The sequence below is a fragment of the Natrix helvetica genome (genome assembly GCF_964273705.1).
Source record: "Natrix helvetica genome assembly, chromosome: 6".
NCBI lineage: Eukaryota > Metazoa > Chordata > Lepidosauria > Squamata > Natricidae > Natrix > Natrix helvetica.
In genome coordinates this window covers 36,525,340-36,551,276 of record NC_138553.1, presented here as the reverse complement: position 1 = coordinate 36,551,276, position 25,937 = coordinate 36,525,340, and the positions used below count along the sequence as shown (strand labels likewise).

The 25,937-nt window shown below is 37.6% G+C and overlaps 1 protein-coding gene across 1 annotated transcript in view; it reads left to right on the top strand.

Annotated features, from left to right (window-relative positions):
- The window catches only part of CFAP54 (cilia and flagella associated protein 54), a gene marked incomplete at its 5' end in the record, with an annotated part of 151,092 nt that overhangs the window by 111,232 nt on the left and 13,923 nt on the right, over nucleotides 1–25,937 (top strand). The window contains 15 exons of the mRNA XM_081958765.1: nucleotides 4,491–4,660; nucleotides 5,323–5,419; nucleotides 5,725–5,875; nucleotides 6,660–6,817; nucleotides 8,042–8,221; nucleotides 9,387–9,513; nucleotides 11,308–11,463; nucleotides 12,451–12,559; nucleotides 12,769–12,880; nucleotides 19,283–19,375; nucleotides 20,023–20,164; nucleotides 21,158–21,340; nucleotides 22,711–22,919; nucleotides 24,427–24,609; nucleotides 25,176–25,282. Coding sequence (XP_081814891.1) covers nucleotides 4,491–4,660; nucleotides 5,323–5,419; nucleotides 5,725–5,875; nucleotides 6,660–6,817; nucleotides 8,042–8,221; nucleotides 9,387–9,513; nucleotides 11,308–11,463; nucleotides 12,451–12,559; nucleotides 12,769–12,880; nucleotides 19,283–19,375; nucleotides 20,023–20,164; nucleotides 21,158–21,340; nucleotides 22,711–22,919; nucleotides 24,427–24,609; nucleotides 25,176–25,282 — 2,177 coding nt within the window. The remainder of the gene's footprint in view (nucleotides 1–4,490; nucleotides 4,661–5,322; nucleotides 5,420–5,724; nucleotides 5,876–6,659; nucleotides 6,818–8,041; nucleotides 8,222–9,386; nucleotides 9,514–11,307; nucleotides 11,464–12,450; nucleotides 12,560–12,768; nucleotides 12,881–19,282; nucleotides 19,376–20,022; nucleotides 20,165–21,157; nucleotides 21,341–22,710; nucleotides 22,920–24,426; nucleotides 24,610–25,175; nucleotides 25,283–25,937) is intronic.

Genomic DNA, 25,937 nt, shown 5'->3' with positions numbered 1-25,937 from the left:
AGTATTGAAAAGTTGCATTCGAATGCTGTGGTTGACAAATTAAATCAACACCCAGGACCCTAACCTACAAAAGAACAGGTTTATATATAAACTAGCTGATGACCTGGCGTTGAAGTGTTTGTCTGACAGAAAGCCATTTGTCTGACAGGGGCCTTCTTCCCCCATACTCCCATGCCCATCATCCCTTCCCCCTTCCATGCGCTCCTCTTTCCTGCCCTATCTATGATCCTTGGAGGCATTGGTGCAGCAATGAAATCCATTATAGAATACAATAAAGTAAGCATAAGGAAAAAACAAAATTGTTTTGTTAAAATTATGAAGTAATTACATCCGTTTAGAAATTTAAAACTTTATTAGAAATTTTATTTTTCACCCCTTCTCACCCGCCATGGTGATAGATGACAAAGAGCGTCACTGTTCCTGAATTATCTGGTTCGCTGGGTATAAAAACGCAGCCAGAGCTGTTCTTTAGAGTGGCTAGGGTTTAGCGTAATGATGGGAAAATGCGCCACCCCCTACCTCTGCTACTACCACCTCTACCATTTTCTTAAACTGGGTCTTGGATTGGAACATAAATCACTCAGCAGGGCCATGCTACGCTGCCTCCACCCCTGCTGAAATAGGCTGGGTCTCCTCTGTGGCCTCCATACCTGTTTCGCCTTGGTTGGGGTGGTCTGTCCTTCGCATGATGATTATGGGCAAAGGACAATCCTTGGAACATGGGCCGAAGCTGTGAGGTGGAGGCTCAATCAAAGGCCTCTGTACTGGCCTAATCAGGCTCCCTTCACTTCATAGGACTATTGTGTGAGGGAGGCCTATGCCTGAGTTGGAGCGAAGGATGATCCTTGGAACATAGGGTAAAGCTGTTTCCTGTGCGATTGGGCCCCTGCGGTGAGTTGGGGGTGGGCAATCCGCTTAGGCCGTGGTGTGCTTAATCAAAGACCTCTGTACTGGCCTAATCAGGCTCCCTTTGTTTCATAGGCATACTGTGTGAGGGAGTATGGTCAATCAAAGGCCTCTATACTGGTCTAATCATGCTCCCTTTGCTTCATAGGCCTAGTGTGTGTGAGAAACCTAGGCTTGAGTCGGGGTGAAGGATGATCCTTGGAACACAGGCTGAAGCTGTTTCCTGCGAGATTGGGCCGCTGCAGTGAGGTGGGGGCAGGCGATCTGCTTAGGCCATGCACGCTCAGTCAAAGTCCTCTGTACTGGCCTAATCCTGTACTGGCCTAATCGGGCTCCCTTCATAGGCCTACTGCTGTACCGGCCTAATCAGGCTCCCTTCCCCCTCCCATGACATCACAAACAATTGCTTCTCTAGGACTCTACACTCGCTCTCCTTAAATTCCCAGGCTTTCCAGAGTTATTTCTAATGTTAGATTTTCTCCCTTATCGGAGGGAGCCCCCTTGTGGAGTACTGTGAAGCTGTTACCATGGCAACTCCACAGCGCTGTACAATAGAAGCCATTTTACAACAGTACAGTAGAAGCCATTACACCCTGAGGGGTGTTAGGGGTGTCTTGCCTCCACTGTATTTGTCTCCAGAGGGTAAGTCATCTGTGTACCAAGTTTGGTTGGAATTGCCCAAGGCGTTCCAGAGTTATGCTGGAAAATACATACATACATACATCATTTTTATATAAATATAACAAATAAATATAAAAATTATAATACAATATAATATAATAATATTATAATACAATATAATAATATAATAATAATATAATATAATAATATTACAATACAATATAATACAATACAATACAATATAATTAATAAAATATAATAATATAATACAATACAATACTATAATAAATATAATATAATATAATATAATATAATAGTATAATATAATATAATATAATAATACAATACAATACAATATAATATAATATAATATGAAAGAAGATGTAGATAGAAGATAAAGATTTCATCACCATTTCTTAGATATATTAACAGTTTGAGGAAATTACCTTGGTCTGTGTTTATTGGGTAGAAAATATTAAATGTGGGTATTTAAATTACTTCTTAAGTTCATGGTTGTAAACCCTAATTATTGTAATATATATATATCCCTGTTAGCCACTTATAGTTGCATGTTTGATATGGCATAGAATTATTTGTTTTGTATGTATGTATTTGAAGAACTAGTTGTGAAACTAGTAATATATTTGGATATTAATAACACTGAATGCCTCAATATTCACAAATACAATGTCAACAAATATGCATTAATATAAGGAATTTAAATTCAAACATGTCAGTCTATAATATTTAAATCTGCTTAATTCATCCTATTTACGGACCTACCTTGTGGCACTGAGAGCGGCCAAACGTAGACACTGTGCCGCTCTTATTGCATCCGCAGATAACCGCCCTGCCGCCCTGTTTCGGGTGACCCGCTCCCTCCTATCACAGAGGCCGCGGGAAGCCCCTTTACAGGGTAGAGCAGAGGAGTTTGGGGAATATCTGCAGGATAAAATCGCTCAGATCCGGAGTGGATGGGCCCCCGTCAGTGGCCCAGGGGAGACGTCGGAAGCAAGTCTTGAGGCACCACGCTGGGAGGAGTTTGACTCTGTTGCCCCTGAGGATTTGGACAGGTTACGTGGGCGACTGCGAGCCACTACATGTTTATTGGACCCGTGTCCCTCTTGGCTTGTACTGGCATCCTGGGAGGTCACACGAGGCTGGCTCCTGGGTCTTGTGAACGCTTCACTGGAGGAGGGGTCCTTGCCGGTCGCCTTGAAAGAGGCGGTGGTGAGGCCCCTACTCAAGAGGCTTTCCCTGGACCCGGTGGAGCTAGCTAATTATCGTCCCGTCTCCAACCTTCCCTTTTTAGCGAAGGTTGTAGAGAGTGTGGTGGCACAACAGTTCCCACGTCACCTGGAAGAGGCCGACTATCTAGACCCGCGCCAGTCCGGCTTCCGGCCGGGTCACAGGAGACGGCCTTGGTCGCGTTGGTGGATGATCTCTGGAGGGCCAGAGATAGGGGTTGTTCCTCTATCCTGGTCCTATTAGATCTATCAGCGGCCTTCGATACCATCGACCATGGTATCCTATTGCGCCGGCTGGAGGGGTTGGGAGTAGGGGGCACCGTTTTGCGGTGGTTCTGCTCCTACCTCTCCGACCGGACGCAATGTGTGTTGGCAGGGGAGCAGAGGTCGACCCTGAGGTCACTCACCTGTGGGGTGCCGCAGGGGTCGGTCCTCTCGCCCCTCCTGTTCAACACATACATGAAGCCGCTGGGTGAGATCATCCGTGGTTTTGGGGTTGGATACCATCTGTACGCTGATGACACACAGCTGTACATTTCCACCCCAAACCACCCCAACGAGGCCGTCGAAATGATGTCCCGGTGCTTGGAAGCCGTTCGGGTCTGGATGGGGGACAACAGACTCAGACTCAACCCCTCCAAGACTGAGTGGCTGTGGCTTCCGGCACCCCGGTTCAACCAGTGGATTCCATCGCTGGCCATAGGGGGCGAACAACTGCCCCCTGTGGAACGGGCGCGCAATTTGGGCGTCCTCCTTGATGCCCGGCTGTCGATGGATGACCATGTGGCAGCCGTGGCAAGGGGGGCGTTCCACCAGGTTCGCCTGGTGCGCCAATTGCGCCCCCTATTGGATCGGGACGCCTTACGCACGGTCACTCATGCGCTGGTGACGTCTCGCCTGGACTACTGCAATGCTCTCTACATGGGGCTCCCCTTGAGATGCACCCGAAGACTACAGCTAGTTCAGAATGCGGCCGCGCGGGCCATCATGGGAGGGACAAGATACTCCCATATAACACCACTCCTGCGCGAGCTGCACTGGCTGCCTGTGGTTTTTCGGGTGTGTTTCAAGGTGTTGGTTACTATCTTCAAAGCGCTCCATGGCACGGGACCTAGTTACCTGCGGGATCGCATCTCACCTCATACATCCCTGCGACCAATCCGCTCTCACAGGGAGGGACTCCTCCGGGTGCCGTCCACTAAGCAGTGTCAACGGGCGGTGCCCAGGAACAGAGCCTTCTCTGTGATGGGCCCAACCCTCTGGAATGACCTCCCCCCCGATATTAGAACTACCACAGACCTCCGCTCCTTCCGACAGAAGCTTAAGACCCACCTGTTCCAGTTAGCTGGCTTAACCGATTCATAATCCCATTTACCTCCTGGCAAACATCTTATTGGGCAGTTTTTAAAGGGTATTTTAATGTTTATTTGTATTTTATTTTATATATTGTACAGTCTACATCCTACCTCCTCCGCGTACCTATTTGTATATTTGTATATTGAATGTATATCTATATTTTGTACTATACTGTTTTAACATGACTGTACACCGCCCCGAGTCCTGTTTAGGAAAGGGCGCGGTTTAAAAATTTAATTAAATAAATTAAATAAATAAATGTAATTATCTTGTTTCTTAATGGTGTTTGCTCATATTGAAATAGTTTTTAATTTTTTAATTTTTATTAATTGATCAGTGATATAGTTTTGATTATTTTAGGGAATTTTATTGGGAGAAGCTGAAGAAAGGATTAATTTAATTCTTGAAACCATACAAAGTAAGTATGGTGCACTGATATATAAGTGTTCAGCTGTAGAACTGGAAACTGTCATTGAAGCTAAACTTCAGCTTGCAGCTATTGCTCAACAGAGACTTCAAACATCTTTCAGGTGAATTAAAAAAATTACCTTGATAAATCCATTTTTCTACTGGAATAAAACTAACAATTGCTGAAGGAAGTGCTTCATGGATGATTATCCTAACTGATACTTTTTTCACTTCATTTAAAACATTAGAAAATTGGAAAAGCATTCATTGATAAGTGAATTAACATTTGGTGACTGGCAGGAAACACATTTTCCTGAGCTGTTTGGAATGGCAACAGCTATTCATATCTTGATTGTTGTAAAAAGCAGTATGTAGGGTTATCATGTCTATGTATGTATTGAATTTTAAATTCCTAACAACTTCATTCTGACTCTCTAGTATGTTTCTCAAGCTCAGCAAATTTAAGGTGTATGGAGTTTAAGTAAATCCATACACCTTTTAACATTGCTGAGGTTAACACTCTGATATAAACAATTGGCTGTTCAATGCAATAAGGTCCCTTGCCTTGGACAGAGGGTTGAACTGGAAGACCTTTAAGGTCCCTTCCCCTCTGTGATTCTATTAAAATCCCATGTGACTATTAACGTTATCTCTATGTCTGTCTGTCTGTCTGTCTGTCTGTCTGTCTGTCTGTCTGTCTGTCTCTCTCTCTCTCTCTCTCTCTCTCTCTCTCTCTCTATCTATCTATCTATCTATCTATCATCATTGTGTTTTTTGGTTACAGTGCTGCACTGTTTTTTTCTATAATAAAACTACTTCAAGATGCAGAAGTTTTCACAGATCCATCTAATTCTCAGAAAGATGCAGAGAAAACAGATAAGGTATATTTCAGTATTCGCATTTTATTAAATTGAAGGAGGATAGTGCTGAGAGCATTATGGGTCACTATAATAAATATTGAAATACTTTAAGAATATTCTATTGTTATTTTATGGATTTTTACTTTAATACAGATAGATTTACTTTGTTCCATGTGGCACAATGAAAGCTATATATTTTACACTTAACAGAACATTTTAGTAAACATGACATATAAGAGACATTCTATATGTTAAAATGCATTAATCAATTATAGAACAATTGAACATTAAACCTAGTAATCAGTTCATTTCCCCCTTTTGATCAGGGATATGATGGAAGGATTTCTGCTGAGGATTCCAATCTAATTCACAATGTAACAGCACGAGAACATTTGAATATACACATATGGCTAAAATGTCGTTTGGCATTAGTGATTGCAATTATAGCACAGGCAAGAGGCATTGAAATAATGAAAGGTAATCAGTAGTCAATAGTATATAAAGTCAGATAAATGCATAAACAAAATTTAATTTTGAAAGCTATCTATGTTACCTCTTCAGAAACATTTATATATTTATGCATATTTCCCATGATTACTTCTTTGTCTAGAAATACTTTTTTGTAGAAGCTGCTTTTCATTGCATCTTGCTAGCACTATAAACCCCTTTGAATTATCATAATTAGACATTGAGTCCTCTTGAGCATTCAAGTAGCATTGTAAATCTCTATAGGTGATTCCTTAGTTAACAACTACTTGTTCAGCAACCATTCACACTTAGAGTGGCACTAAATAAATGGTATTTATGGCTCCATCAAAGTTACAGCTACCACAGTGATTTTACAGTCATGTGATTGGTATTTGAGTTTTCAGAAACCAGTCCAGTTTCTGAACTTTGCAGGGTTCTGCAATTTGTTACCTTCTGTACAGGCTTCCCATAAGCAAAATCGATGGGAAATCCTATAAGAAGTCAGAAGTCACAATTATGTGGTTCTCATTTAATGTCCCATGGCAATTCACGTTACTGCATCACTTAGCAATAGACATTCTGATCCCAATTACCATAGTTAAGCAGGGTCTACATGTGTTGTATTGAGATAATAAAAGCAATATACTTTTGTTAATATTTCTCATAAAATAATGTTAAGAACTATGTTGGATGTGCTCAAATATCTTTTACATCAATTACAATAATAAAGTGTTATAAAATGATACTTTGTACCATAATTATTCTTGATGGTATTATTTTACTTTTCTTCAAGAAAATGAATTAACAGAGTGTTCTAGTCTGATTAATGAAGTACGAATGGAAGCGGAAGCATTCAATGATATTGAGACTCTTGCTGAAATTACCATGCAAGCCGTTATACTTGGCCTTCAAGAAAGACTACCAGTGGCTGATATTAAGCTTCATTTACAGGTATTTAGCACAAAAGTGAATTATCAATTATTTCCCAGTATCATTCTAATGAAACAAATGAATTTTGATGCTATTTATAATTTAATTTGCATTTTACAGTAAAATAACCTGAGATTAATTATTACTGCCTAACAGTTTCAGTATTTCATAAAAAAATGCAGAAATAACATTTTCAGGCATTTGGTAGTCACATAATTTTTTCATGGAGTGACTCCCTCATCAAAGGAGATTACCATATTTTTTGGAGTATAAGACATTCCGAAGTATAAGACAGACCTAGCTTTTGGGGAGGAAAACAAGGGAAAAATATCTGCCTCTGCCTCCCAGCAATTTCCCTCCTTGCAACAAATTGCGAACAGTATAGACAATATACACTGTTTGTAATGTTACATTTCAGACTATACTTGTACAGATGCTGTTAAAATTGATGTGCTTTCTGGAAGTATAGTTATTCTCTGCTATTTAAAAGAAGATACAATAGTAGTGGCATTTATTTTAAAAAGCTTCTTCATTTTGTTAAGCTGTGTAGAACAATAATAAAGCAGTCTTTAAAAAATAAGTCTAATAATTTGAACGTTCTATAGGCATTTATAGTTACAGACTTACCTCCTTGCAGCACAGCCTGATTAGCACAAGAAAAAAACATCTGCCTCTGCCTCCCAGCAATTTGCCTTCTGGAGCAAACAGCATTTCACTTTCAATTTCTCTCGATCATTAGCTGTTTCAGGCTGCAGGGATTGCTTTAACCTATTGCAGCCTCCACAAGCCCTTGTTTGCTGCAAGGAGATAAATTGCTGAGAGGCAGAGGCCAAAGGATGGGGGCTGGTGGGTTGGTGGGGCTACATTCAGTGTATAAGACGCACCCAAATTTTTACCCTCTTTTTTGGGGGGGCGGGAAAGGTGCATCTTATACTCCGAAAAATATGGTATATCTTAGCTGTTAGATTTGTGTAGTAGGTGGTTCCAACTATGCTGTTAATTTAATCTAATTTTGAGAAGAGTCATGTTCAAAACTCTGCACAGTCTTAAGTGGGTTGGGGGAATATTCTATAGATACTGCAATCGAGAATTGTGTATACTTACCTATAAAACAGGATTATTGCTTGGCAGAAGAGTAGTGATAGAAAACAGAATAAATTTAGAAAACATGTCTTTGGTAATAGAATTTGAGAGCTGAAAATGTAGGTCTGTCTGTCTGTCATCTATCTATCTTCTTTCACACAGAATGTAATCAAATTGCTTGAAGAAACGACACTGATTTCTCCACCAGCTAATTTAATATTAGTAGAGAGTATGCTTCTACTAGCTGATATAATGAGAACAGAAACAGAAGATGATTCAGAATCATGTAAAACGGACCAGTTGAATGTATTAGTTCAGGCACATGAACTAGTAATTAAACAGGTAAGTATATACTAATAATTGAATGTTACTATAGTTTTTCAGTGTTTTTCAGCTTCATTGAAAAGCCTTATCAGCCTTATCCTCAGCTACTACATTTTTAAATTTAAAATTGAATGTTAAATACAAAATGAAATTAATGTCATGTATTGGTGGACTTCTAAAACCAGGCCAGGAATCAGATCACATTTAATTTTGTTTTTGAAATTGGGTCAAGTATGCAAGGGGTGGGTGCAGTTCAGATGGATCGTGTGGCAGGAACCTTTTACTGTTTGATTTTTTGAATCTTCAACACTAGAGCATGCTGCTCTGTGAACAAATTGCGTTTCAAACTCTTAGAAAAAAATTATGTTCCTTTTATCACATTTGTATGTGGTAAATGCAGTGTATTGTATATGGATAGATCAAAAATGATAGAAAGATTGGTAAAGTTAATGTCAGATTTGTGGGTATGATCCTGATCTTCTACTTATTATCATTAGTTCTTGATTTGACATTCAGTTGTTCAACCTGAAGAAAATAAAACCATTTTTTTATTTACTGAAACTGATTTACAATGAATGGATTATTTTTGGAATATAATTGAAATCTATGAATTAGGTACACAAATACTAACTACAAGTCTTTGTTTTACTTAGTTGAAAATAGTATTAGTTAAGCTCTTTATACAATGCCACATCATGGAATGTTCTTCATTCCCACAGACCTCTGTTAAATTTTCTTCTCTTTTTCTCTAAACAATTAGCAAGCAGGGCTTAATAAGCACAAGCCCTCATTAGGAAATTTTGAGACTATTTCCCCTCCAATTATCTATATATAAAATACAAATTTTAAATTGTGTTGATGTTGGGGCTCAGAAGAAATAGATGGCCAAAGTCAAATTCTGAATTTTTTTTTCTAATTTTTTTAAAGGAAAGTACTTTCTTCTTTTCTTATGGACAATTCAATGAAGCTTTTAAGTATGAAGTGGGAAATGATTTATTTAGACATTTAGATATATTTATGTGATTTCTTATTTTCCAGCCATTCCCTTCTCTCTTTTTCCCTAGTAAATTGATGTCCCATACTGTTGGGCTATTATGAATTATTATGGAGCTAAATGGTTTGTCGCTTGGGATATTTTGATAATGTGCATATCTTTTATTACAAAGTTTGACATTTTCAACAGCTGTTTATTTTGGGGCAATCACTTGAACAAAATGGACAAGATCCTACTTTAACAACTATAAAAATGCCTATGATGAACATATACCTTCCACACATCGCACTACTGGCAAAAGTCAAAATGAGAATTGGTAAGGATTGTTTAATACAATACAAACTTTTGTTATTTCTAAAGCTTATTTAAGGGGTTTAATGTATGTGGAATCTATTGATTTCATATATAAAGTTATACTATAAATTTTTGACTAGCATCAATATATATAGACATTGTAAAGAAAACATCTTTCTATAACTTACTATGCCTACAACTATTTTGTGTTTCATATTTTTGATAATTTATAGCAGATATAAACTATATAAAATGAACAGGATAATGTTTAATGAATTTATATTAAAATAATCTTTTTTATAAGACAGAAATCCTAATTCTTCAGTCAAACACACTGTATAAGCAAATTCTTACTTAAATTTGGAAGCTAGATAAATTTTATTTTAACACATTTATATGGGCACCCAACTCACACACAGTGGCTCACAACATTTAAAATCCATAATATAAAAACCATAAAACCCCAACCTTCATGGCAATGGCAACACATTCAAACCAACCACTTGATCACTGCAAAATGTTTCACTTTTGTAAGTTCAGAAGCTTTGCTTTGAGCTGTAGTACCTGTTTTCTAAAAGACAGAGCTGCAGAAATTAATTGATATGTTTCTTCTTTCCTTAGTACATTCTCTCATGACTACCAGATTTTCCTGTTTTCAGGAATGAGTTGGTTGTAAATTTCACTGCATAACTGTTATGTTTTCCTTTGAGTAATGAAAAAGTATTGGTGAAATAAACAGATACAATGGATTGAAAATTAAGAAAATATAAATCTTATGGAAGTTATATGATTTTGTATTTAAAATCAACATTCCATGAAAGATCCTTTGCAAAAGTGTTTGTTTCAAAGATAAATTGACTTTCAATTATTCCAATTCACATGTTAGGTTAATTAATCAATTGTGATTCTAACAGTTTTTTTAAAAATTCCATAAATTTTTACATTGGCTGTAGTGTCTGATTAACACATGGTATAAATCACTTGTCATTACCGGGGTTTCACAAGGTCTGTAATCTTTTGAAAATTGGAACTTAATGAATTAATACATTGCTGATTATTAGCCTAGCCTTATTCTTGTTATTCTGTGGGCACAGTTCATTATTTTCTACCGGAGGTCATTGCTTATCAACCATTCATTCAGTGATCATTCAAAGTTGTGATGGTGATGAAAAAATAACTTTATAGCCCATTTATGACTATGTACGACTTTTTTTGTATCCCTCAATCAACATGATCACTGTTACAGTCTGTACATGTTGTCCTCTTGAACCTGAGCTGCGTTATTGACTCCCTCCTCTTGCAGAGCAGAAAGATTGGAGAGAGGGTTTGCAAGAAACTACAATTTACAGTGCTACAGTGCTTCTGTAGTTTACAGAAACTACAATTTACGAGAAATCGTTTTTTCTCCAATGCCTTCTCTCAGTGAGGGGAAGGGGAGGAAAAAAAGCAAGCAATTTCTGTGGGCAGTCTTTCTTCTGCTTAACCCTTTCCTGCTTCTGGCATAGACAGATTGCTTTTGATGTGTAGAAGAACAAAACAGCTGGAAAGCTGAGCCATGGCCATATAATTTCCCGCTTAGCGACTGCTTTGCTTAGCAATGGAGTTGCTGGTGTCAGTTAGGATCATTAAGTGAGACACTACATGTATGTAGTTTAGAGAAAATATAAGTATGCACTTCTAAATTTCACTTGCAAAGTATATGTCTGGAATAATTCATTTCTTGTATTAAAGGGTTACATTTCATTTATTCAATGTTTGACTTTTATTTTGCTTTAGAAATAATTGGTGAAATATTTTTCTGTAAATTGATTTCTAGGGCATACCTTAACTTTAGAATTATTATGTAAATCCAAACCACAAAGTGAGTTGCAGTGGTTAAAAGCACTACAATACACAGAAACAGCACTAAATCTTTGCATAGCATCAGTAAAAGAAGATTTGGATCTAGAAGCAGAACTTCTTTTTCGAAAAGGTAAAAAACAACTCATTTTTTTTCTAAAGGGCTGCTCAAATTTCATGTTGCATCTGAGATCGAGAGAGCTGATAATCTAGCTCCCTAACAGTTTATAGTATTCTGTTTTGTATACTCTGTGCTTCCTATTGCAAAGTATTGTCTGTGTACCTCCCTCTGCAAACATGTGGCTAATTAAGTTATGGTTATATGTCTTGATATCCAATAACTGTCAAGCCCCAGGGAAATCAGAAAATCCAGGCAGTTTAAATGAGTATAAATGTTTGTTGCAAGTTTAAACTCTCTACTACCAGTAGAGCTCTGAACTACTACCAGTAAAAGCAAATTGGTGGTAGATAAAAGTAAAAAAAATGAAGGTGGGCTGATCTTAAATCTCTTGTGGCATAAAGGGACTCATCACTGTTGATGTGTTTGATCCCTTTCTAAGCTTGGTCATCTCCTATATCAACTTTGTATAGTATGCTAAAAGTAAATCTGATGTAGAATTTAATTGAACTTGGAAATTTTTTGGATTACAATTCTAAATATGTACTTGTGGCAAGTTTGAGTTTCTCTTAACATAAAAATTTAATGTGCTAGATGTTAATAATCTATTAAATGAAATTGGATTTTCAGCTGCTTAATAAAATTTACTGTCATTCTTAATTTTATTTTATGATGATTCCTACTATTGATATTCATATATTATTTGGATTTTAACAGTGATCTGTAGTTTTCTGTGATCTGTAGTTTGTAATTTTCTATAGGTTAAGTTACGTAAAACCAATTAATGAAATATTTAACATTGAAACTTAATTCCTTGATACTAGTAAATTCCATTTCCTCATTTGTTTTATTTGTCTTTATTTTTTAATCTTTTTTTTTTCTCATTGCCATTTTAAAAAATTCTTAAGAAAAATATAATTTAAAAGAAAATAGTATTCTGCTTTATTATTTCTATCAGGAAAAACAAATCTTTTTAAATAAATTCATATGTATCATTTTTAGGAAGAATAGAACGACAACTTGATTCATTAGGTCTTAATAAATCAGAATTAGCTGTTGACAGCTTGCTGGATGCCATAACTTTCAGCCTGCTGAGTTACCAGCACTATGGGTGAGCAGTTTTTTCCCCTATGTTATTTAGATTAGCATGTCAGTTAAAAGAAAACAATAATTAAAACATACAATTTACACTGAAAAGTTCAGACCATAAGACATTTAAAAGGGCTGGATGAATAAAACTTATTCATTTAAAAATATAAATGTTTGCCAAATGCTAACTAAGATGTTTGGATTCCTTGCTTTTTCATTTATTTTTTGCAGATTAATAAGAAGATCATACATGGAGATAGCACTGATTTACTTTTATTTATGTACAAACAAGGAAGAGTCTCCAACGTCAGGTACTGTGAAAGGAAGAACATTTAAGCAGAAGGTATGTAAAATTGTTTTTAAGGCTAATATATATTTAAACCTCAGATTTAGTATTATATTACAGGTCTATAAATATATAAGCCTGAATATAGAGACATTGTTATTGCTTTGTGCATGAAGTTGAATTGATGGGAGGGGTCAAAATGTCAAGACAATGAGCAAGGTAATGTGATTGAAATCCTACCATTGTTGTATAAGAATCACTGTTATATGTACAGCAGCCCTTGTTAAGTAATTGTTCACATTTACAGTGGTGAGAAAAAATAAATTTGCAACCAATCCCTGGCCTGAACAGGAGGTGGACGGGACTTGGTTGTTTTGCCGGGTGGGATTCCTTCTGACGGATACCCACGGCAATGCCCTGGGAGATGGCTTGGGCAATGACTTCCCTCATTTCAGCTGACAGTGCCTAGCCTTAGATAGAGCGAGATGACCCCTGTCTTTGGTAAGCCTTGATTCCTCCGCCTCGTGAATGAAGCACTGGAAGGGCTCTAATTCCTCCCTTATGGAGGAACTGGGAGAATCCGGGTAGCCCAGGGAAGAGTAGCCTCCCATCAGGAGACCCTTCCTGAGACCCCTCATCTATCAAGGAGGGGGAACGCTCCCCCTGAGGAGGAGACGGGACCCCTCCCCCAGACTGATCAGGCAAAGGACAAGGCAACGAGGCCCTACGCTCAGGGGGTTTGGCCTGTCCCTGGGCTTTCCCAGAGGCTTTTCCTGATGTCTTGTGCCTCCTAGCCTCCTCCCTTTGAGAGCTTTTGCTCCCTGAGGAGCCATGGGAATCCTTCCCTTCAGTGCCCTTCCTTCTCTTCCCCCTTGTGGTGAAGGATCTGGCCTACTGCGCTTTGAAGAGGGCCCAACCAGGTCCTCCTGTGTCACCAAACCTCCATCTGCCATTGTGCGCCTTTCTTGAAGATCTTCCCAAGCTGGCAGTGGCTAAGGTGTGAAGGTGGATCAGCAGCAGTAGGATGGCACCAGGTGCGAGCCAACCGGCTCCACAGCACTCACAGATCTGCTCTAGGAGCTGGAGTATGACCAGGTGGCCAACCACTCCAATGCTGTTCAATTACTGTTCTGAGGGAATGGAGACCTTGCCGGTGTCCCGGACAAGATCAGTCACTCCCCAGTGGCAATCTGCGGCTGAGAGGGTGAAGTGCAGCTCTTCGAAGACCTCCGAGGCAACTTCAGCAAAAATGACACGAAAATGTCCTTTAAAATGGCTGCTGCGCCGTTTTGCCGTGATTTCAAGCCTCCGCTGACAGTTGCAGCCTCTGTAAGCTGTTGCAAGGAGGCACGCGATATCGCGCCTCCAAATTGGCCACTGTACTAACCAGGAATGGAGGAGAGCTGTCAGAAGCAATGGAGGCTCCAGAGTCACTTAGAGTCCAATGACAGCTGGGGGGGAGTCAAGGAGCCCCCTGACACCTCCGTGCTCGCCAGCAGCCGCCGGACAAGCACCTCCACCCCTTGCCTGCTGCTTGCGACCAGCAGCAATCTGGAGCCCCAACAGACCTCTTAGCAATTTAACAATCAATGATTAAACAATTTCAAAGGAAACCTATAATACTCTACAATCTTTCTACTATACAAAAAAACAAAACTGTACTGGAGAGTCCCAGTCTATCTGCTCAGAACTGAGAAGCTCACCAAATTTAGTCGAAACGGGCAGACTGAGTTTTTAAACTGACCTCAATGAGGCACAGGAGGCATGGCTAAAGAAAAATCTACTCAGTCCTAGGACAGATAGACTGAATTTAACCCATGCTTGGAGTCTCCAAGCAGCGCACAGGAGAAAAATAAATTTGCAACCAATCCTAGCGACTGCTTCATTTAATGATCCAGTTGCTGCGCCCAATTGTTCAGTTAGTCATGGCGCAAAGAGCAGATGAGGAAAAAACGTCTTTCTGTCTGCCTGCTGTCTGTCTGTCTGTCTGTCTGTTTGTCTCCCTCCCTCCCTCCCTCTCCCTGCCTGGATAGATAGATAGATATAGAATTTTAACATTGTTGTTGTTATTATCATTTGATATTATTTACTTACCGTATTTTTCGCCCTATAAGATGCTCCGGAATATAAGACGCACCCAATTTTAAAGGAGGAAAATCTAGAAAAAAAAGATTCTGAACCAAATACTATAGTAAAATATTTTATATCAACTGTATAAAGTTAACAGCAGTTTAAGAACAATTTTATGTCAACCATGTAACACAGGGGTGTCCAAACTTTTTTCAAAGAGGGCCAGATTGGATGAAGTGAACATGCTGGAGGGCCGAACATTTTTCCGAACATTCTTTGAACAATAACAATTAAATGCAAATGAATTATTTTATGCCAAGTTAATTGCAAATGGCATACTTTTCATTTCATAACATTAAGATCAACTGACAGCTGAGTTTTCACAATGTATCCATCTTTTCCCTGAAGACTCGTGTTTAGTACATTCAGATGCTTTCTTTCCTCTTTCCCTCTTACTTGTCTATCCTTCCTTCCACCCTCCCTTCCTCCTTCCCTTCCTTCCTGCCTCCTTTCCAGTTCCCTCCTTCCTCTTTCCTCCTGCCTGCCTGCCTTCTTTCCCTCCTGCTTATCTATGCTTCCTTCCTTCCTTGCACCTCCCTCCCTTCTGCCTGCCTGCCTTCTTTCCTCTTTCCCTATCCTCCTATCCTTCCTTTCTCCCTCCCTCCTTCCCTGCCTCCCTTCCAGTTCCATCCTTCCCTCCTTCCTTCTGCCTCCTTCCTGCCTGCTTGCCTTCTTTCCTCTTTCCCTCCAGCGTGTCTGTTTTTCTTTCCTTCCTTCCACCTCCCTTCTGCCCTCCTGCTTTCTTTCCTCTTTCCCTCTTACTTGTCTATCCTCACTCCCTCCTCCCCTCCTTCCCTCCTTCCCTGCCTGAGCGGGCTTCTTGCATGGCCCCAGCCCTCCAGCCGGTGGCTCATCTAAAACTTTTAACTTCCCAATCTAGCGTTCTCCACCCACCCACCCACAATCCGCCCGGATCTGTCATGCAGCAAAGAGATACAGTAGCTGGGCGCAATAGCAGCAATAGCAATAAGCAGATCCGGAGAGATTTGGGGTTGGGGGTGGAGAACGCTAGATGGGACACAATCAAACTTGATTCAAAGGCTTTCGCTCCTGAGATCGGTGCGCTGCCATCCAAAATGCTGGTACCACAATCGCTGCAGCGCCCGCTTTACCTGCCGCTTCCCGGGCGGTTCCAGGCGGCAGAGATCGTAGTAATAGCATTTTGGATGGCAGCGCACCGATCTCAGGAGCGAAAGCCTTTGAATCAAGTTTGATTGTGTCCCATCTAGCGTTCTCCACCCCCAACCCCAAATCTCCCCGGATCCGGAGAGATTTGGGGTTGGGGGTGGAGAACGCTAGATGGGACACAATCAAACTTGATTCAAAGGCTTTCGCTCCTGAGATAGGTGCGCTGCCATCCAAAATGCTATTACTACGATCTCTGCCGCCTGGAACTGCCCGAGAAGCGGCAGGTAAAGCGGGTGCTGCAGCGATCGTGGTACCAGCATTTTGGATGGCAGCGCACCGGTCTCAGGAGCCAAAGCCTTGAGGCACCTTTCGTTTGCAGGAGGAGGGCAGCTTAAAGCAGCGCCCCAGCAATGTGAGGAGCCGCTGCCACCGCCACCACCGCCTAAGCCCTCTCGGGAGCCCAGCCGAGCGGGAGCTCTGAAAGCGAAACCTCTCTCCTTTCCAGCCATCACGATCTCTGCAGCCCCCTCTTTGCCTGCCCCATTTTCAGATGACCCAGTGGCTACATTCGGCTTACAAGACGCACTCAGATTTTTACCCTCTTTTTTGGAGTAAAAAAGTGCGTCTTATAAGGCGAAAAATACGGTAATTCCTACAGACACTACTGTGTATATTATATATACATATATACTGCATATAAAATAGGGTACTACACTACAGACACTATTACTGCAGTTCTCAGCTTTTTTGGTTTCAGGACCACTTTATATTTTTGATAATGATTGACGATTCCAAGGAGCTTTGATTTATGTGGTTGCATTTATCAATATATACTGTATTAGAAATTAAAATTGAGAAATGTTAAAAGTATTTATTTCACTTTGTGGACCCTCTGAAAGGAACTCATGTTGAGAAGAACAGCATTATGCTGATCCCTGAAATATTGATGTGGAGTATCTAAGCGCAAATCCACATAGCTCCCTTGCCTGGTGTGAGGACAGCCCATTAATAAGTCTTTGAGTACATATCTGCAGGCCTCTGCTTTTCTTCTATCTGTCCCCCCCCCCCCACAACTCACCCAGCTCAAGAATAATTGGAATGCTATACTTTGGAAATGATATTTTCCTGAATATCCCACATCATGCATTGCAGAAGTGGCCTGAAATGATCTGCTCCATGCCAGCATATCTTGCAGCTCCAATTTAATTCTGCTAGTTTTCTGTGAAACCACTTTCTTCAATCGGGTCCCTGACATTGCTCTGTCTTCCTTTGGATGCAGAATAGACCAGAACTCTCCTTTTGAAGCCACTTTGTTTGCAATTTTTTTGGTTTACTGATCATCTAATGTGAAGACATGAAACCAGCCTGTGATTGGCTTAACACCAACAATAAGTAATTGAAATTAAATAAAAATACTTGAGTCTTTCTATAGCCTACCTGGCAGGAAATTCCCTTCTCATTAGCTGCTGTTTTCAGGAAAGTCCCACTTTCTCACATCATCCCCTGCATTATGTTTTTAGGATAGTTAAAGTTCCCACTCTCATGGTAAAAGATACCCTACACAAGTAAGTTGCATTCATTACCAAATCTGACATCTCCCCCCCCCCCCAAGTGAACTGTTTAAAGTGGCCTCGTGAAAACATTCAAGGGAAGTAAATTGACTGAGAATGACAACAGGGGGAAGAATCAGTCAAAAACCTGTGGCCAAGTAAATTACATTGTTCCTATTCATCAATCACATCTCAGGGATAGTATGGATAGCATGTTGAACCAGTAGGAAGAGAAAAATAATAAAAGATCACCCAGAGAGATCTATCTAAAACATTTTGCCTTTACTCAGAGCTGCTAAACAAGCTGCCACTGCCTTTCTGGGAGCCTAGTGTTCACCTTTTTATTGTTTGCATGCTAATAAAATATTATCATCATCAAACTGACTTGCTTCAGGTAAAACAGATTGTGACTACAGCACCACAATAATCTGCACAATTAATCCCCTTTCTCAAATACCAGCTCTTCAGCATAATTTCAACTGCTCATGTATCATGTAGCAGCCAAAAAATACAAAATATCCCTCTTGTCTGCCATGGATAAAATAGCTATCAATTGGCCCAACAGGGTAAAATAATAATATACAAAATTTCCACAGGAGTGTAGTCATTTAACAGGAGAGAAGAAAGCTGTTTTTTTCTATATTAAATGATATAGAAGAACCACGGTGGCACAGTGGTTAGAATGTAGTACTGCAGGTTACTTCTGCTGATCACCGGCTACCAGCAGTTTGGCAGTTCGGGTCTCACGGGCTCAAGGTTGACTCAAACTTCCATCCTTCCAAGGTCGGTAAAATAAGGACCCAGATCGTTGGGGTCAATATGCTGACTCTGTAAACTGCATAGAGAGGGCTGTAAAACATTGTAAAGCGGTATATAAGTCTAAGTGCTAATTACTATTGCTAATAGTGGTTGAAGTATATTATTTAATGCCTAGGACACTTTGGAAAATTTGTAACTTGAAATGTGTAATATCTTTATTCACCACTATTGCAAATATATTTATTTTTAATTCTTTCTCCATCCTACTTGCTCTTTACCGCTCTGGCATGTCATTTTATTTGGAGTAAACATGCAAGCATACTTGGCACTGAAGCATTGTGTTGCATGTATTTAACATTTTTAAATTCTAAGGCGGCTTTTGATTTCAGAGGCCATCTCAGAAGTAAAATTGATGCCCATCTTTCTGTTTGCTGTATGCTGAATTTGTTTTTTTTTTTAAAGTAAAAAGAATTTTTAAAAAATTAATATCAGGTGAGACAGGGACCTTTGGGAAAGATACATAGCACTTGTTAGCACTATACTGAGGAACCTTAGCCAGAGTTTCAGAGTGCTTATTCTGTACTGAAATTGCTGGGAAATGAAGGAATATCAGGTACCTTTCTGGAAGAAGCAAACAAAATTGCAATTCCATTTAAGGGACAGAGAATAACGAAAAAGAACATGAACCATTAAATACTAATTTTCTACATACATTTGAGTAAATCAATGAAGTTATTTCAGAGTAGATACATATGTTTCCATTAAGGTCGATTGTTTTTTTCATAGCATTTCAGAAGTTTTTCGGTTAGTGTAATTTTTAAAATGTACATAGAAGCTCTTTCTCATAATCTATCATTTTGTACCAACCTGAATCAATCTTTGTTACATTCAGTTTAATAACAGACTTTCAGCTACTTCTGGGGAAATTACTCTTCCTGAAATGTACAGAGTACAAGCCTGGATTGCTGTAAGAAGTGCTGCACAGGTTTGTGATGCTTTTTGTTAATCTGATTTATCTTTGCTTATTTTCTTCCCCACATAGCTTTTTGATGGAGAAACACTCCAGGGAATTTATATTTTACATTGAAAAGAATAAAGGAAGGATACAAGGGCAGTATTTTTTAATCTTTTATATGCAGGTAGTCCTTGTTTAGCAATGGTTCACAGTGATGAAAAAGCAACTTTACAACAGATCTGTAAAGCAAAGAGAAGCTAAAATAAGATTGTGTACACAGTCACTTAGTGACTGTTTTGCTTAACGACTTAATTGCTGGTTTCACTAGTCACTAAATGAGAATTTCCTTTATTAGACAAGCGTTGTAATTTCAACTTTAAGATTATTTTTGTATCATTAAGGTACTGTATGTTAAAGCTTGCAAAATCATAATGGCTGATTTCAGTAATATTGCTGTTCAAATTATTTTACATTTTAAAGGCTTATTTAATAATTAACTTTTGCAAATTCTAAATATTTCAAGGCTTCTCTTCAGTATAGAATCAGAAATATTCCTTTTTGTATCACTGTAGTATGTTTTAACAGTTCACCTCAACATTTGACTCTGATGAGATTAATTAGTCTAGTACGGTAGTTTTTATATGTTTCTAGTTTTAAGCTTACTATTTTAAATCTAGGTCAGTGAAGCAATTCTGACTTATCAGCAATTAACTGGAAGAAAGGCTATTAAATTGTATCACATGAGACAAAGAATGCAACAAAATATGCCTGAATTTGCTCTTCTGGATCTCAGTTCTTCTTACAAAGATTTTTTGTCTGGTATTTGCTTTTTCATATTATATTGTTACCTAGTCTAAATGTTGGTACAGTAGAAAATTAGAGTGTTCATGACTGTCCATTTTAGGTGACGAGGAAAAAAACCCATTTATTACTTTAAAAACTTGTTTTTAAGTAATAAAAAAATTGCCTCTTAGAGTCCTAAACAAATCCATTTAAATCTAATTTCAGTTATATTGTTTGTAAACATTGCAATATTTTTCTGGCTGAGATAATATAATTTGCTAGTTATCTCTATAGAACTATTATTAAATGATACAAGTAATATGTTGTTATGCTCTTGATCCCAATCTTCCCAAGTGTTTGATCATCATGCATTTCAGTAATAAGTTGTTTCATAATTCTATCAGGTGGCAAAATAAAGCAATCGTTAAAATATCCAGCAAATGTATTATCAAACTTAAAGAAAAATAACAATCATTTTGTTGCTTAAAATGCAGTAAAGATATTGATTTACATATGTTTGTATATTACAAATACATGATTTAGACAGCTAAGTCTGGCAAAATCAGAAGGAAATGGCCAGAAACCAGATTAGTCAGTAACTTTAAGATAGCCATGTAATAATTAAAGCCTTCACTATTGGCAGAGGATTATTGGGTAGCACTGATAGGCTACCCAAAATATGCTTACAGGAACAGAAACAATAGGGTTTAAAAATTTGAGAATCCTTATGAATTTTCAATATTTTGCATAAATGTGACCTAAAAATGATCTGCTCTCACACAAGTCCTAAAATTAGATACACACAATCCAATTAAACCATGAGTCAAAAACATACTTGTACATTTATCCATTGAGGAAAATGATCACAAGCTACCTGTGTATTACACGTATTACAGCTCTGTACCTCTGTCCAGAGTTCTGAACCTATGTATTATAGCTAATTCTATTACTAAATTTAACACAGTATAAATCCTTAAAATTTACTGCTTAGTTACAGTGTTTTATTTTTTTAAATATTTGATATTCTAGGAAAATACGAAGTTACTTATAAAATGCCCGTCGTGTGTTCTGTACAAGAGACAAAATCAGAAAGTGACGGAGTTGAAAGAGTCACTTCTAAAGAAAGCCAGGGCAAACTGGGAATACCTTGGCTTCATGTACTACGCTACCATACGTACTTAACCAGTTTTTTGAACCAGAGTCCGTTGGCTGGTAGGAAGCTTTGCTTTGCTAAAGAAGTAATGTATCTTAGATTTTTAATTTTGTGCTACAACCAGGTCTGTTATTTCTATACAATAGTATACCCATAGTCCAGCATCAGTATTTTTATAAATTAAATATAGGAAACATGCTTTATTGTTTGATTATTTTCCTAATTATAAAAAAGGGTGCATTTTTAAATGTATGGATTACCATCCATGTTTTCATGTATTAAATAAGTGTTTCCTTTTAAAAAATCAGTTTTGTAAAGGATTTAATTTTATTTCCCATTTAATTTAGCCATTGTATACAAATACCAAGGAACATTAGGAAATCCTAATGTTTTCCCAATTCCTCATAATCCCCTCTACTTTTGACCTGCTTGCGGGCTTTAAACTTAAATTACTGTAAGTAGTGCAAATGGAGTAGCAGGAGTAGTAGTGTTGGGCAGTGTTTTAAATCAATGTAGAATTGATATTTTGCATGAGAAAGGTATTAACGCTCTGAGTAAATTGTCTAGCACATGGATGTCTAAACTTTGGGCTTGACTTAGCTCCATTGAGGGAGGAAGAATGATTTTGGCTCACATATAAAATATATAATATAGTTAATGTATATAAATCACACAATAATATTAAAAGTTTATGATCTTGTGGGGATGCATTACTAGCTGTCCAGGGCCGCATGTTGCCTGTGGGCCACAGTATGGACATGCTTGGTCTAGCATTTCTAGATAATTCTGTGGAAGTCTTCACTAAAATGTAAGAAGAACCCCTGCTGATTAATATAGACTAATACACCACTCCACATTTAGCAACTATCTTTAATTAGTAGCCATCTGCAAATACAATAGTAATATAATTCATTTTCTGAAAATGTATGCATTTACAACCTATTTTACCAGACTGAGAGTGAACACTGATGTAGCTGTACGAGAGAACTTTATCAGGATGACACAGCAGCTATCAGTGATCTTTGCAGTGTCTCCTTCTGTCTCAGGTGTTCACTTAACAACTAGGTCTCTGGAACAGGACTTGGTCACTATATAAGGAGAGGGTAAATAGAAGTGATCTAGATGAATCAAAGATTCTAAGAAAAAATATCGCCCAGGACTTACCACTAATGTTTCTAAATGTCCCAAGATCTGAGAAAAACTGATGCCAGGCCCGACAGTTACCTGAAGTACACTATAATTTCATGTGAGATATTATGGAAAAATCTTTACTTTGATTATTCCTCGTGAATAGTAATGTCTCAAAAAATCTACTTTGAAACGCAGGTGAACTATTTTGTAATTTTTATAATAGGTCGTACATATTGCTATAGGATTCCAGTTAAATAAATTAAATACGTACGTACCTTACTATTATTATTTTCCACAGCTGCCCCAAAATCAGGAAAAGGCTTATTTGCTAAAGAAGATGTGCTTTTTACCTCAGTGTTTGACACAACAATTGCTTTGCGCTTGGCAAAACTTCATTATTTTTTAAAAAGCCATTTGCCCATTTATTCTGGCTGCTGTCTTCAAGAACCTCCAAAACAACTGTATATCTTGGAGAAGCCTTTCTTTAGCACGAGTACAATTGGAAAGGTAACGAGATTTAATCATAATTTTAAAATGTATTGATATATAATATTCTATTTGTCTGTAAAATAGGTAAGATACCTAATAAAATGATTATATTATTTCTTTATTTTACATAAGCTGCCAAAGGGGTTTTGTTTTGGTTCTTTGGGCATCAGGATGGAAATATGTTTTATTAAATATTTAGAACCATCACAATAAATAATAAAAAGAATTCACAATAGAAAAGAAAAGATAATTATTTTTATTTTGATATGATTATGATGTGGTCATTATTTGCCTGTGCTGTGAAGATTTAATCTATTACTTCAGCAATATAAAGTAAATTCTTAAACTGGTGAGATGGGAGGCTTTATAAATTTGATTAATAAATGAAACCTATTTTTTACCATTTTTTCTTTGGGGAAGGTAGGAAAAAGACATTTTGACATTTTAGGATTGCTCTCCCATCTAAATAGCGGACAGTATATCAAATCATACTTCTGTTATACAGGTTGTATTTAAATGCCTGATGTCTGTTTCTAGTCGTTTTTATTAGTCCATTTTCAAACAGACATAAAATATTGCAAAATGAGTGATATGTGAACAGCTTACTAGACAAATCTTAATGAAAGAAAAATATACACCAAATACATAAAAAGGAACAAACAAAAATATGTTATTACAACTATATTGTGAGTTTTCCTGATATGAAAAACCATCTTTGAATAGATTGATTTCCAATTTAAGTTACAGGATATAAACCTAGTATTCTTGAGTTCCAAATTTTAAAAAAATGAAATTTACTTCTCATATAAGAGGTTTAAATAAACAAATTGTTTTCACCATCTTATTCCTAATTGTCATATTTTATTTTATTTTATTTTGGGTTGAAAGTAAATGGAATATGAAATAAATAATAAGCAACATTTCACATTAAACAAATAAATTTGTATAAGGTATTTTGAAGTGTATTCATATATGGTTTTTTCAAGAAACACAAGTAGAATAATAGAATAACAGAGTTAAAAGGGACCTTGGAGGTTGTCTAATCCACCATTTCAGACAAATGATTGTCCAATCTCTTCTTAAAGACTTTCAGTGTTGGAGCATTTATAACTTCTGGAGGCAGGTTGTTTTACTTATTAATTGTTCTGTCAGCAAATTTCTCCTCAGTTCTAAGTTGCTTCCCTCCTTGATTAGTTCCCATCCATTGCACAACACAATCCCCTGCTCAGTTGAGACATTGTCGTCATCACAAAGAACTGAATCTGCCCCCTTCATATCAGTATTAAGTTCAACAAGGGCATTGTATCTATTGCACAGGGACACACCAAAAGCTTTATGTCTATAGTACACAGCTCTCACTCTGCCAGATCCAATATTGCTACTTAAAGGATAAGCATATCTTGGATGTATATTATTGTAATAAAATAATAGCATTTTGTAGCAAATTATTAGATGTATTATGTAGCAAATTCGTAGTTTTAAAGGTAAAGTCAAATATTCTCATAAATGCTTATATAACTTTTAGGGGAATCTAGGATCATGTGCACTTTCCCAAAGAACACCATCTATGAAAATGACTTCCAGTACTTTTATGTCTGAGACAGACATGCATTCAGAAAACAAAGCAACCTGTACTCCAATGAAGGAACTTTGTGTACAGTGGTACCTTCCCTCTTTGGAAAAATCATCAAATGAAGAAGAGACTATGGTATGGTAACAAATGTAATGCTTTAAATATAATGGACTGCTGTGCATATGTACTACATTTGTATATTTATTTATATCCCACCTTTATTATCTTTACAAATAATTCAAGGTGGCAAATATATTCAACATGCCTATAGTGTCTATGTACATGATGCATGGCCCACATTATTTTGCTATTACAGGTAAAATTGAGTAAAAGAAAAATTACAACAAGCAAGCAAGCAACTAAGAAAAAATGCTATTCAAGCAGGATGCCAGATTTCTCAGATTTGGAACTTAAGCCTTTTCCAGTTGTCATCTGAATCCTTCTAGGATTAATGGGTCAGAGACCTAGGAGTAGTTGACTATTTGATATCATTTTAGTCATTGGCATATGATCCAGCAGAAGTTGTCTGTTGGATGGGCAATCAGATAAGCATAAAGCTATATGCACATTTTCCTTTAATTTTTTAATATATTACTATATATGGATCAGAAGGGTAACAAATATATGTATATCATGTTGTGGTTATTATTAAACATGCAATTTCAACAATAATATTAATCAAGTATTTCGCCTTTGTGCAGGTTTTGTTCATTTTTGCTTATAATATAAAACCTGTCAGAATTATCAACATCAATTCCTTCAATCCAGCCAACATATACTGTGGTTATTTATGGATCCCACTGAACAGGTAATTTAATTCATTTTGTTTTATTATATGTTTTATTTCATACAAAATGTGTGCCTTGTTGATATTGTGTGGTGAAGGTTAACAAGCATAGTCAAAACGGCCATTTATCAATGTTCAAAAACAGTAACAAAATCAAATAACCTATGCTGGGCAGGAGCACATATGTGGCACATTATCCATGGGTTGCAATTTCTATTTCTCCCCTACCTATGTTGTCAGTGCCCCAAGTCATGTTATCTGATAATCAAGGGCAACCTTTAGGGTGCTATGAGGGAAAAGTGGGAATTAAGTACTTTATCTACAGAATACTAATCATAAACTTCTGGATTCCAGCCAATGCATACTGAAGAAACATCTGTGGTGCTACATTGGGGAATTTAGAAGTAATGAATAAGTAAATTAGTCTGGAGATCAAATGTCAGAAGATGACATTTATCAAATAAGAAATGAGAAAGTACTGGTAGCATCTATAAAACCAGGATCATTTATCAGCAGAAAGTCTGCTGAAGAAATAATCCCAGCAGAAGAATCTGAAATACTCATATTTTTAATATTAAACATAATCCAAGTTGTCAGAAAATTATAGGATAACAAAATTTACACTTAATACTATGTATAGTAAATAAACTCTCAATAATACCAATATTCTAGTATA